Below are 11,561 nucleotides of genomic sequence, written 5' to 3'. Positions count from 1 at the left end.
CAGACAGCCCTTCCCAGCTCTGTCCCTGGGAAGACTGGGACTTCTTTTCTCTCTCAGAAGAGAAGACTTTTCCTTCGGCGGGGGACTGATACTGGTGGGGTGTCCCAGGCCCTTGTGCCTGAAGGCAGGAGTCTGGAGAAGAACAAGCAGCAGTGGATGGGGATCAAGTCAGGTGAAAGGCAGAACATTAAAGCAATTAAGCTTAGTAAGAGTAGAGAAATGAGTCTAATGACCATCAAGAAGAAGGAGAAATGTTTGTAGAGCACGCTACTGTTAGTGTCTTTAGTGAAAGTAGAACTGCAGCAAATTATGTGGTGGGTTGAGCCCAGGTGGGAGGTAAGCCCTGCTCCCCAAGCTGGGCAGGCAAATGAGAATAAGGAACTGTTGCTATCAGTTTTCTTTCCTTCCTGTGGCTTTGGTGAGGGGACTGAAGAGCCTGTGTTTTTTTCTAGAGCCATAGGATGCTTTGGGTTGGAAGGGACCTTAAAGAAGGCTAGAAGGCTGTGGCATAGGCAGGCAAGAGGGGAGAGGCGTCCCTGGGTGGGCTCGAACCACCGACCTTTCGGTTAACAGCCGAACGCGCTAACCGATTGCGCCACAGAGACTCCCAAAGGGAGCTCCGCGGGGCTTCCCAACGGCAGGCAGCTGTTCGGCCATTGCCAGGGAAGCAGAGCTTCCTCACGCGTAATGGTGACCTGGGAAGAGAAACACCACAACCCTCAATGCCCACCCTTCATCCTTGGCTCCCTGAGCGACGCACCTCCCCTCCCACAGCATTCCTGCGAGCACTCCTGTCCCATTCCCTGCCCGCTGCAGACCACCCACCTGCAATTAGCAAAGGCGGGCACCAAATTAACTCCTCCGGGAGCCTTGCACAAGTGCTTCGACCTCAAGAAGCACAAGAAGCAGCGGTACTGGGCACAGTACCCTGCAGGAGTTGGCCAGATGCATCCCTGGGGCTCTTACCTGGTCAGGAGACGCACCCCCTCAGGGTGAGCCACGGGGTCTTCCAGGCGAGCCCACACTCCCCGATTCACGAGCAGCCGCGTCCATTTCTGCGCCATGCATTTGCCCAGCATCAACTCGACAGCTGAAAGGAAAATCCTGGCAAAAGAAGCAAAGCGCAAAATAAACAAACCCAATCAAACAAAACAAGTCCAAACAGCACCACCGCCAGAAACCCCAAGAACTCTCAAATCGCAGCAGGTTAGGGGAAGACTGATCTGCAGCAGAGCTAAATAGCCCTGGAATGACGCTTCACAGCCTTCCAGACTGCAGCTAACGACACTGGCATTTTCTTCATGCCCCAGACCCACCGAAGCAGAAGAAAAGCCACGCCTCTAGACTGACTCCACGCTAGGTGTCAACCAAGGCCAACACCTCATACCTCTTCCCACCAGCCTTTGGCCAAGAATGACACCAGTGCCCACAAGAGTCACTGCTCCAGCGGGGGTCCGTTGAGGGAGTGCAATGCTATTGTGCACACAAGGGGATGCAGGAGGCAAGAGGACGGCCGTCCGCAGTATGAGCTGCGTAAGAGCTTCCTGCCTGGGAGCTGGAGTTTCTCCATGAAGGAACAGAAGTAAAACCAACCACGACGACCGCTTTCCACATCTAGGAAGTGGGGCAGGCCAAGCCCTCCCTCAGCCCCACAAAGGCACATGCCTTGGCACGGGGAACTGAAGCCAGCCCCTCCATCTGCCCCTTCGGCTCTTTACCTGCACGGCTTCTCCACATGCAGTTGTTTCCAGCTGGTCATGAGCAAAAGCTGCCTCTCCCCACCCAGCATTTCACTGGCCCACCTGAGCAGGCTGGGAAGGAGGTGGGGAAGCAGTTGCCTGAGCTCCTCCGTGCTCCTCAGGGCAAGCACCACCTCGGAGATGGCACGGGTGATCTGCAGAGAAACATGACCAAGAACCACCTGTTCAGGGAAGGCCTTTTCCCTCCAGCCCGGTTCCCCCGCCTGCCCGGGGTGGGGGGTCACTGTCCGCACTTGTCACTGCTGCTTAGACCTCAAGAAGCACAAAGGGGCCTCGGGGAGGTTCTCCCTTCCACAAGATGTGCTTCCTCAACTGGGGTTTTTAGCATGCATGAATGGTGACTGGAGAAACGTGGTCATCCCCTGACAATGAGATGGAAAGCCTTAAGAGCTTCTTAACGTCTCAGTTAGTGATTGGGCAGTGACTGGCAGCGCGTAGGGATGCCAAAGAGGGTGGAGGGAACTCGGCAAGAAGCAAGGCGGCGGTTGAGGGTTTTAGCGCATCCTTCCAACCATGTGCGAACCCAGAAATGGGAAGCCGTTGATGTCTGTGGGTGGAGGAGGAATAGGTCTGCCCTGGGAACGTGACTGAAGGACTCTGAACAAAGGAGAGGTTTCCATCATGTGCGCGTGCCTCACCCGGGGAGATGGGGAATGCCCTCTGCTGTGGCGTGGCTAGACGGTGCTCAACATGCTCCATGAGCTGACCTGCCTCTCGTCCTCCCCTTCACTCCCCACACTTGGATGGACCTCAGGAAGCCTTTTGCTTCCTTCTAGGCTGGTTCATTCTTTCAATATCTGCAGTTCAGGAACTTGGCACCAAAGGCCTCGTTAACATGCAAAGTGCCACAAGAAGCCACATAATAGAATTCTAGAATCATAGAATAGTTTGGCTTGGAAGGGACCTTTCAAGTGTTACCAGAAGTCGGCACTTCAGAAACTCTCTAAGACTCAATTTTGGAGTTTTAGAAAGCAGGCATTCTTCATTGCATCGCTGGATGCACGGGGGATCGTTCCACCTATCGTGCATACCAATTCTTTCAACAGTTGAGATTATATACAGAATGGACATACATATTCACGATTTTTCCTGGAAACAACTAACATATTCATCTGAATTCCAGGAACTCAGTCATATACGTAAATGTCCTTGGCGCAGGCGCACTCGAGATCTTTGGTGATCTTCAGGGGTCCTCTGGTGGTCTTTGATAGTCTTCCTCACTTGTCCACTAGTTGACCCTTTTCTAGTGATTCTGCGTGGTTGGACACTACACGTTTGATACAACTTACGCTAAAGAATGTTCATTAGTATCTCTACTATCTCTCTTTTCTTGATATGCATTCTTTTGTCACAAACCACATTGACGCTCTGCAGCCGTACCCGGGAGAAGGCAGCCATTGTGCCCTGTCCCTCTGACAATGCAGCAGGGAAGCCTTGCTCAGCAGCACGTCTTCCTACAAACTGGACAAACTGTGAGGGTTGTTCTGACAGATGCTTTGGACGTGGCAGGTTTTGGAGACTCCTCCAGGAAACTCACACATGTGCACTGCCCTGCAGCTGGAGCCTTACCGTGTAAAGTCCTGGGAAGACTTCTCCCACACTGGGAGCTCAGCTGTCCTCCCACTGACCTCTCTCTACCTCGCTCGTCTCCCCTCACTACCTGCAGGCAGTGCCTTCAGCCCTGCTGTGCTTCGCAGGGGAGCTGCTCCTGGGCAGAGCTGTCTCTCACAAAGCGCTGCCCACTTGCTGGGAGCTCCCTCCGTCCCAGGAGCCCGGCCCAGCTCAGGAGCAGAGGACCAGCCCAAGGCTTCACTTTCTCTGCCTCTCCTGGGCTCCCTGCAGATGTCTCAGCTCCTGAAAGGCAGCGGAGTCACCCCTGGGGGATGGACTTTTTAGCTGACTGCAGTAATCGCCAATTGTCCCTCTCTAAAGAGTGGAGAGAGAGCGATTCCAAAAGCATGGCTTGTCCTACCAGAGCACAGATGTCTATGAGAGGTGTAGATGTTCCCCTCTGGGCACGGATATTCTTGGCCCATAACAAAAAGGACACACAGGCAGTGACAGGGAGGTGTTGGTTAAACGCTCTGGCTGGGCGGGGATTCAGCTGAAGCAATGCAGACATCTCATCCCCAGCTGGAAGCCCTGGGGATGAGGCAGGATTCAGATCCCCCCATGCATCCCACAGACCCACAGTGTTAAGGGATGTCAAGACTGGCCACCGCTTCCAGGCACTGCAGCCAAGGACCCCTCCCACCGTGCCCCTGGAGCCCAGACCAGTACCACCAGTACAGTCCTGCCTGGCTGCTGGAGCCCAGCCCGGTGCCTGGGGATCTGGAGCCTTTGCTCAGGCTGAGGGATGCAGCTGCCACTTTTCCGCTTGCAGGTGCAACTTCTAGCGAAGCTGAGCACGCATCCCAGAGATGCACACGCACAGACACACCTGCGGAGAGGACACTGACACGGCCAGTCACACAGACGAGGCGCTGCCGTCAACAGTACCCACATGGAGGACTCACACAAAACACAGAGACAGCCATGTCCCCTCCTCCTCTTGGGCTGCCAGAGACAGGAGGTCACTAGTGCAGGCACACACACAACACGCTGTGCGTTCACAAGCACACGCATGTTCACGGATCCCCAGAGTACCGGCACGGCCTCTCTGCCCTGCCAGTACCCCTGCCTGGATTCCGGCCCTCTGACCCACCCCACGAGTCGCCTACTTGCTGACTGGTCCGTCTTGGTGCTCCCTGCAAACGTGCAGCACTCACACATTCGTGGTGCAGGAACCCCACAGCCACCCAGCACAGACCCTCTGCCCACCTGATATCCCAGCCAGGGCCCGGCTGCACTGGGACCCACGCCAGTAGCTGGCACCACAAGCCAGGGGTGCCTACACCCCCCGGTTGACTCCAGTAGCTGGCACCCAGTCCACCCACGCCAAGCCCCCCAGTAGCTGGCACATAGTCCTTTCAGTACACATCCACACAGGATAGAGAGTGAGGTTGTGCAGAGAGATCGTTAGGAAAAGATTTAATAAGAACATATAAGAAGACAGGACAGACATCATCTGTGTCCTGCTACCAATCACTTGTCTCTGGACAGACTCCGGTGTCATCAGGTTGTCCGTCACCTGAAACTTCTTCAACAAGATTAGAGGGGACGAAGCCTCTTGTGCCGTCGGTCAGCTCTCCCACGTACCAGCCGTCTTCATCCACGTCTCCAAAGATGTACACGTATTGCCCAGCAACTAGAGGAAGCTCTAGTTCAGGCCGCTCATTGGGACCACTGAAAGGATCGTAGCTGTATCGAGCTACGAATGCTCGCAGCTCCGCCGGTTGTTTTCTCATAGCCGCCAGGAGGATGGGCTCCTTGTCTGCAGCCCCGTTAGCCTGGCGCGGCCTGGAAATGATACGCTTGGATCTTTCTCTTTCCAGCCATTCAAGTTCCCGAAGTAGCTGCTGGTGTTGCTCGTTTAGCTTCTGATACCAAACCAGCTGGGCTCGAAACAGTTGCAGGGTTTCTTGGTGCTCCCCGTGTGCTTCTGCCTGAGCCCTCAGCAAACACTTGCCTTGCTCTTCTTTCCTCTGGAGCGCTAACTTTGTCTCCTCAAGTTCCTTCTCCAGCTGTTGACTCCTTTCTGCCATTTCTCTCATGGCTTCCAGTTTGCGCTCTGCCTCTTCCAGCTGGGTTTGAAGACAGACCTTCATTTGGATGGCAGCATCTCGCTCCGCTGCCACTCGCGCCAGTTGCCCTTTCAGGTCGGCATTTTCAGCTCGAACGTGTTCTGTCAAACCCATCTGCCCACGGAGGCGAGCATTTTCTTCAGCCAGGCGGGTGTTTTCATTTGTCACCTCCGAGAGCTGCACCTCTAACTCCTCGCCGGTTCGGCTGTGGGCGCTCACATGATCAGAGGCCTCTTCACCTGCAGCCACTTGGGCCTGAAGCTCCTCAGCTGCCTTCTCTGAGAAGTCATGCTGCTTGTCTTGTGCCAGCAAAGCTCCAGCAGGCTCTCCCATTTCTCCACCCCTCTGCTGAGGAAGCGATGCTGTGCACGGTTCCTCGGTGGGGCTTTGGATGGGCAGTGGCACTTGAGTGTTGATCAGGCAAACAGTGGTCGCCTGCAGTTGCCTGGATCTTTCTTCCAGCCGCGAGGCGAGGGCAGCTAGGTGAGCATTTATCTGCTGCAGCCTCTCTGCCTTCTTGCGCGCTTCTGGAGAGCCTTCCTTTTTCAGGAGGCGGTTCTCCATCTCAAGGGCACTCTGTTGCCTCTCCAGGTCTTCTAGAAGGCGCCGCAGGCGGCTGTTCTGCTTCAGGAGCACCAGGTCTTGCCCCTCCGGCACCTGGAGCTGAGCATCTGCCACAGCCTTGCACGTTGTTTGCTGCCCAGCGCTGCGGCTTTCCGGCGGTCTTTCCTGGGGTGCCGCCGGGGCCTGGGGCCCTTCTCTGCCAGAGGAGCAGGAGCTCTGCGTCTCCTGATGGCCCTGGTGCCCAGGAGGGCCTTCGGGCTGGGCCGTGCAGGGGGAGGCAGGCAGCTCGCCCTCGAACCGCTGCAGGATGTATTTGAGGAAGAGTCTCCTCTCCAGCTGCAGCTGGTTCTGGAGGTGGCGGATGCGGGCGGGCTGGTAGCCATCCGTCTCCCACTGTAGCTTGCTGAGGACGTCCTGGAGCTTGCTTCGGGCCTCCCTGCCGCTCCTGCTGGGCCTCACCATCTCCTCTGCCAGCTGCCGCTGCAGGTCCCGCGTCTGGTCAACGGCGGCAGTACATGCCTGCCGCAGCAGCTCCTGTCCCTCGCGGAGCTCAGCCTCCTTCCAGCGCAGCAGCTGGCGGGTCTCTGCCACCCGCTGCCGCTGGTTCAGCTCCTGCAGCCGCCGCGCCTCCTGAGCCTGTCGCTGCTCCCACTCAGATCGGAGCCGCTCTGCCAGGAGCTGCCGCTCCCTCTCCAGGGCCGCCTTCAGCTCCCGGGTTTCGGCAGCGAAGCAGCGGTGCAGCTCTTGGGTGCGGAGCCGCTCTTCCTCCAGCTCAGCCTGTCGCGCTTCTCGCTCCCGCCTCTGCTCCTCCTTCTGCGCAAGGCTGCCGGGGGCTTGCGCCGGGCCCCGGCGGGGCAGGGGGTGGCTGCGCGCCACCGGCCCCCGTCCCGCAACGCCCCGCGCCATGGCGTCGGCCACCAAGCGCTGCTGCCAAAGGTCACTGACCTGCCAAAGGTTGCGTTCCCTGGGTCTGCGAGGGGCGGCAGCCCCCTGACCCCGTTGCCGCTGCTGCCTCCCTTCCCTGTGCAGAAGCAAAGACAGCAACTGCCACGGCCTGGGTGGCTGAGCGTGGCCTTATATACCTGTCCCGGTCCCCTGCTCACAATGAGGGGTGGGGCAGCATGGCCTTCTATGGCATGTCCTGGCCCCTGCTCACAATGAGGGGTGGGGCAGCATGGCCTTCTATGGCATGTCCTGGCCCCTGCTCACAATGAGGGGTGGGGCAGTATGGCCCTCTATGGCATGTCCTGGCCCCTGCTCACAAAGGAGGGGTGCGGCATTTTACGTAAGAAAATGCCAAAAGACAAAGATGTCTCCGGAGACATGGGCAAGAGAACTTGACCAACTGACCTCTTCCGTAGAAGTGGGTTTGCTGCTAGAAGAAACCAGGCCAAACTGGCTGAAAGCGGCAAAGTGGCAGCAAAATTGTGCAAACTCGGCTAATAAACATGCATTAAGCATGTTTGCACGGGCGGGGTCGCGTGTAGAAATGCTCGAAAGCGAATGGTAACAGGCGATATCATGGCCAAAGCCAACAGTCTGTGTAAATTGTAAACAGGAACACGTGAGTAGTTTCAGGGTTGTGTATAAGGACTCAAGAGCTGTAACACGGGGTCCTCCTCACGCTCCCAGCCGAGAGGCACCTTCATTGCCGGCAAGAAAAAGGGGTTACAACTAGCGTGCACTTCTGCTGCCTTCTTGCCGGTACCGGCACACGAACTAGAAGAGAAGAAAAAATTGCAAACAAATCCACTTGGGGAACACCTCTGAAGTCCTAACCCTGCAGCAGAGAGCCTGGGAGCTCTGAGATCCCTCCCTCTGCTCCGCATTTTGGCCCTGGAGGTGAAATTACCCCCGCCAGAGGCGTTGTTTTGATGTTCTTTACAGCCTAAAGCACCTCACGGAGCAGGGGCTACACCGGGACACCTCAGGAGGGATCACGCTCCTCTGGAGCAAAAGCTTTGGTGTTCCTAGGAATCTCAGGAGGCACGGCATGCCGATAGCTCCCTTTGTTCAGGGAACTGGTCAAATGACCTGTCTCCATTTCCCTGATGGTGTCTGAGATGCCTGGCTCGTGTGCACACTCTGTGGATGCTGAAATGCGTTGAGCAACCTGGTCTGATGTCAGAGCTGACCCTGCTTTGAGCCCTAGGTTGCACTAGGGACCTCTGAAGCTCCCCTCCACCCTGAATTGTCCCATGAGGCTATGACTTAGATGCCATCTATTCTGAGAAGTAGGTACATGTTTAGATGTCTTCACCTCCCGCTGAATCCCTTTTCCTAAGGAACACTGCAGGAGCTTGCAACACAAGCTCATGGAAGTGGCTGGAAGGGCCTGGCTGGGGGTCTCTAGCTGAGCCTCCTGCCCAGAAGGAAACGATCACCCACCCTGGGATCAGGTTGGCTGCAACGCTCCAGAGTGAAAGCTGAAGGCCTCCAAAGATGGAAATCACGGACACCCTCTGAGGGTCCAGTAGGTTTCTAGGGACCACTTCTTCACACAGGTGCCAGGTAGGCCAACAAAGGTGATGCTCACCTGACTCTGGTCCTTGCAGAAGAGGGAGTGCTGGTCAGGGTGTGAGAGACTGAATTGTTATCTCGAGCTATTTGTCTCAAAGACTGTTTGTTGCGAGAGACTGGACTGTCATCGCAAGCCATTCATCTCAAGGATTGTTTGCTGTGATGAGCCACTTATCCCAGAGATGGCTTGTTTAAGCAGGGCACTCCTCCGTCCATAAGGACGATTATCAGGCCACTGAGGCATCCAGGGGAGGAGACAGGCTGGAGCCGGCAAAGCATGCAGGAATGTGGGGACTATCATTCTCATGGAAACTGCAGTCTTTGAGATAAGGTACTGGTTTCTGGCATTGATCACGCAAAGGTCATGTGATAGATGAAACCTGCAGCGCATGAACAGTGTGTGAACAGTATGTATGCGTGTGCATCGGACTATGCCCTACAAAAAACCATGGAGACAAGCCATGGTGTGCACCCATCACTGAAGAATTGAAGACTGAGGACCAACGGGACGCCACTGGATTCATGGTGGTGTGATGGTCTGACAAATTATAGTCAAATGTCTCAAACATTCGTTAAAGAACTTTGGTGGAGAAAACGGCCTCTGTAAAAACGCTGGAGTTTTGTGAACAGGACATTGTGGCCAGAGGAGAGGGCCCCACGGAGGGTGGGACCGCACTTCTCCAAAGCCACAATTCCTTATCTTAAGTGACCAGGAGAAGGAGCACAGCATATGTGCCTGGAGGAGGAGGCCCCACAGAAGATGGGACTGTGCTTCTATCTTAAGCGGTCATGCCAGCAGAAGAAGAGAGGCAACTCCGCAATGAACCCCCCCCAAAGCTCACCGACCGATTCCAGAGAACCCCGGGAATGGGAACTGCGCATGTCAAAACCATCGACTAACACTATAAAAGAAGGCAGAATGAGTTCTCAGTGTGCACCCTCCGGAACTGGTTCTCTACGCTGGCTGGACCAACGCTGGACCCAGGACTGGTGAAACCCTTCTCTTCTCTCTCCTCTCTCTCTCTCTGCCCCCCCCCCCCTTCCTTCTCTCTTTTCCACAGCACCTACACCTCATCCTTTTAAACATAAACCATTGACCAAGTCTGAGACTAGGAGTGGATCTAGCCGCCCCTGGGCTCCTCTTTGAGAAGGAGTCCAGAAAGCAAGGGGGTCTGCTCTGAACCTTGTGACTCAACGGGAGGGCTCTCCTTCTGATACATTTCATGTTCCTTTTTCCATTTCTTTTTCTACATCTCCCTTCTCTTTTCAGACAGCGGCTTAATGACCTGTTACAAGGTTCAGATTGATAAGTTCACTTGTACTTGGGCAAGGTTAGCTAGGTTGAATAAATGTTGATTGTTGTTTGAACTCCCCTGGTGTTGTTTCACCTTAATTCTGACAAAGGAAATCCACGAACCTGAGTCGCTCCAACTTTGGGACGCGACAGGTGGCGACTATTCTTGCAGCTCCATCCCGACTGCTTGCTTGATTTCTGCCTTTGGCTTCCCAACGGCAGGCAGCTGTTTGGCCATTGCCAGGGAAGCAGAGCTTCCTCACGCGTAATGGTGACCTGGGAAGAGAAACACCACAACCCTCAATGCCCACCCTTCATCCTTGGCTCCCTGAGCGACGGACCTCCCCTCCCACGGCATTCCTGCGAGCACTCCTGTCCCATTCCCTGCCCGCTGCAGACCACCCACCTGCAATTAGCAAAGGCGGGCACCAAATTAACTCCTCCGGGAGCCTTGCACAAGTGCTTCGACCTCAAGAAGCACAAGAAGCAGCGGGAGGGCAAGACGGGTTCCCTCCGAGCCCCCCTCGTACAAACGCCTGCCGTTGGAGAACGCCCAGCTCAGCCGCTTGCCCTGCGCCTGGCACACTCAGCTCCCAGGACTGCCGGAGCCCTCGGCACTGCAGGTGCCTAGAGGAAACTCCTGGCCCCATGAGAAGGCCCCACCTTCTTCTCCCATGGGTCAGCACAGCTGGGGAGGGCTGCCAGTCTCCTCCCTTCAGGCGGTGCTGCCTCGGATCGGTCCCCTCGGCTGCCACTGTGCCCTGGTTTGGGGCCCGCCCTTCCCTGAGGGCTGCCTCTGACTGGCCCCAGGGCTCAGGCTGCCCAGGTGCACCTGAGGGGATGCTCTCTGTGATTGGCCGCCTGCTGCGGTGTGCTGCCCGCCCTCCCCTGAGGCGATGTTTCCTCCGATTGGCTGCATGAGATTGCTCCTCCCATCCAGTGATGGGTCAGGCGGCTCATCAGTCATCTGTGCTTTGCTCTTGCCAGCTGTGATTGGTGGAGCTGGCATGCCCCGCCTCCAACCAACACCCCCCCACACACAGGCAGGGTGCCCAGCTTTTTCCCCTCTTGCCACCTTTCCTGCAGGCCTCGAACCTTGACTGGTGGGTTACCTATCCATCACATGCCTTGCCCCCGCCTCCTCAAATGCGATTGGCTGTCCTGGGTCCACTGACTCCCCAGGGACTGCTGGGTGGAGGTTGCCAGGCAACGGACTCCACCTGTAGGGCTGAGAGCCTCAGAATGGGGCTGTGGGCCCTGAGGAAAGGCTGGGGGTCATCAAAGGCGGGTTTGGACCCTAAACCGAGGATTTCGGCCCGAAACATGAGGCTCTGGGCACTACGAAGGATAGGCGCGCTGCTACAGATGACGCTGGGGACGCTGCGAAGGAGGGGAACCTCTTGGTTCCTTTGCCCCCGGGTGCCGTGTATGGGGCAGGACTCCGGACTCGAGAGGGAAACTTCCTCTGGCTCACGGGCAAGGCTGTGCCAGCCCAGAGCACGCAGGAGGTTGCCACCTCTGAAGACCGGGACGAAGGAAGACTGGCCAGCTTGGCCCTTGCCGGTGCCCCCGCCACAGCAGGAGCCCCCCTCAGCCTGCTGTTCAACCCAGAAAGGGGCTCCATTCCCGCTTACATCCTCACCTTTACCAAGGAACACCCTTAGGAAGGACTGGGCAAGGCGGAAGCACGTGCTTCGTTTGAGCGAACTTTGCAGAGCGTTCCGTTTGGGTCACGCGTGT

General features: G+C 56.5%; 1 protein-coding gene and 1 non-coding gene across 2 annotated transcripts; both read right to left on the bottom strand.

Moving 5' to 3' along the window:
* Positions 1-531: 531 nt before the first annotated feature.
* TRNAN-GUU (transfer RNA asparagine (anticodon GUU)) lies at positions 532-605 on the bottom strand. The gene has a single exon. It is a non-coding gene; the product is annotated as a tRNA-Asn (tRNA).
* Positions 606-4,837: 4,232 nt separating this feature from the next.
* Positions 4,838-6,913, bottom strand: LOC138687924 (RIMS-binding protein 3C-like). The gene has a single exon (XM_069797623.1). It carries the CDS (start codon positions 6,911-6,913, stop codon positions 4,838-4,840), a length of 2,076 nt encoding a protein of 691 aa, XP_069653724.1.
* Positions 6,914-11,561: the final 4,648 nt, after the last annotated feature.

This window comes from Haliaeetus albicilla, chromosome 11 (assembly GCF_947461875.1).
Source record: "Haliaeetus albicilla chromosome 11, bHalAlb1.1, whole genome shotgun sequence".
Lineage (NCBI taxonomy): Eukaryota > Metazoa > Chordata > Aves > Accipitriformes > Accipitridae > Haliaeetus > Haliaeetus albicilla.
The sequence above is the reverse complement of the archived record's forward strand: the minus strand, read 5'-3'. Positions and strand labels throughout refer to the sequence as shown.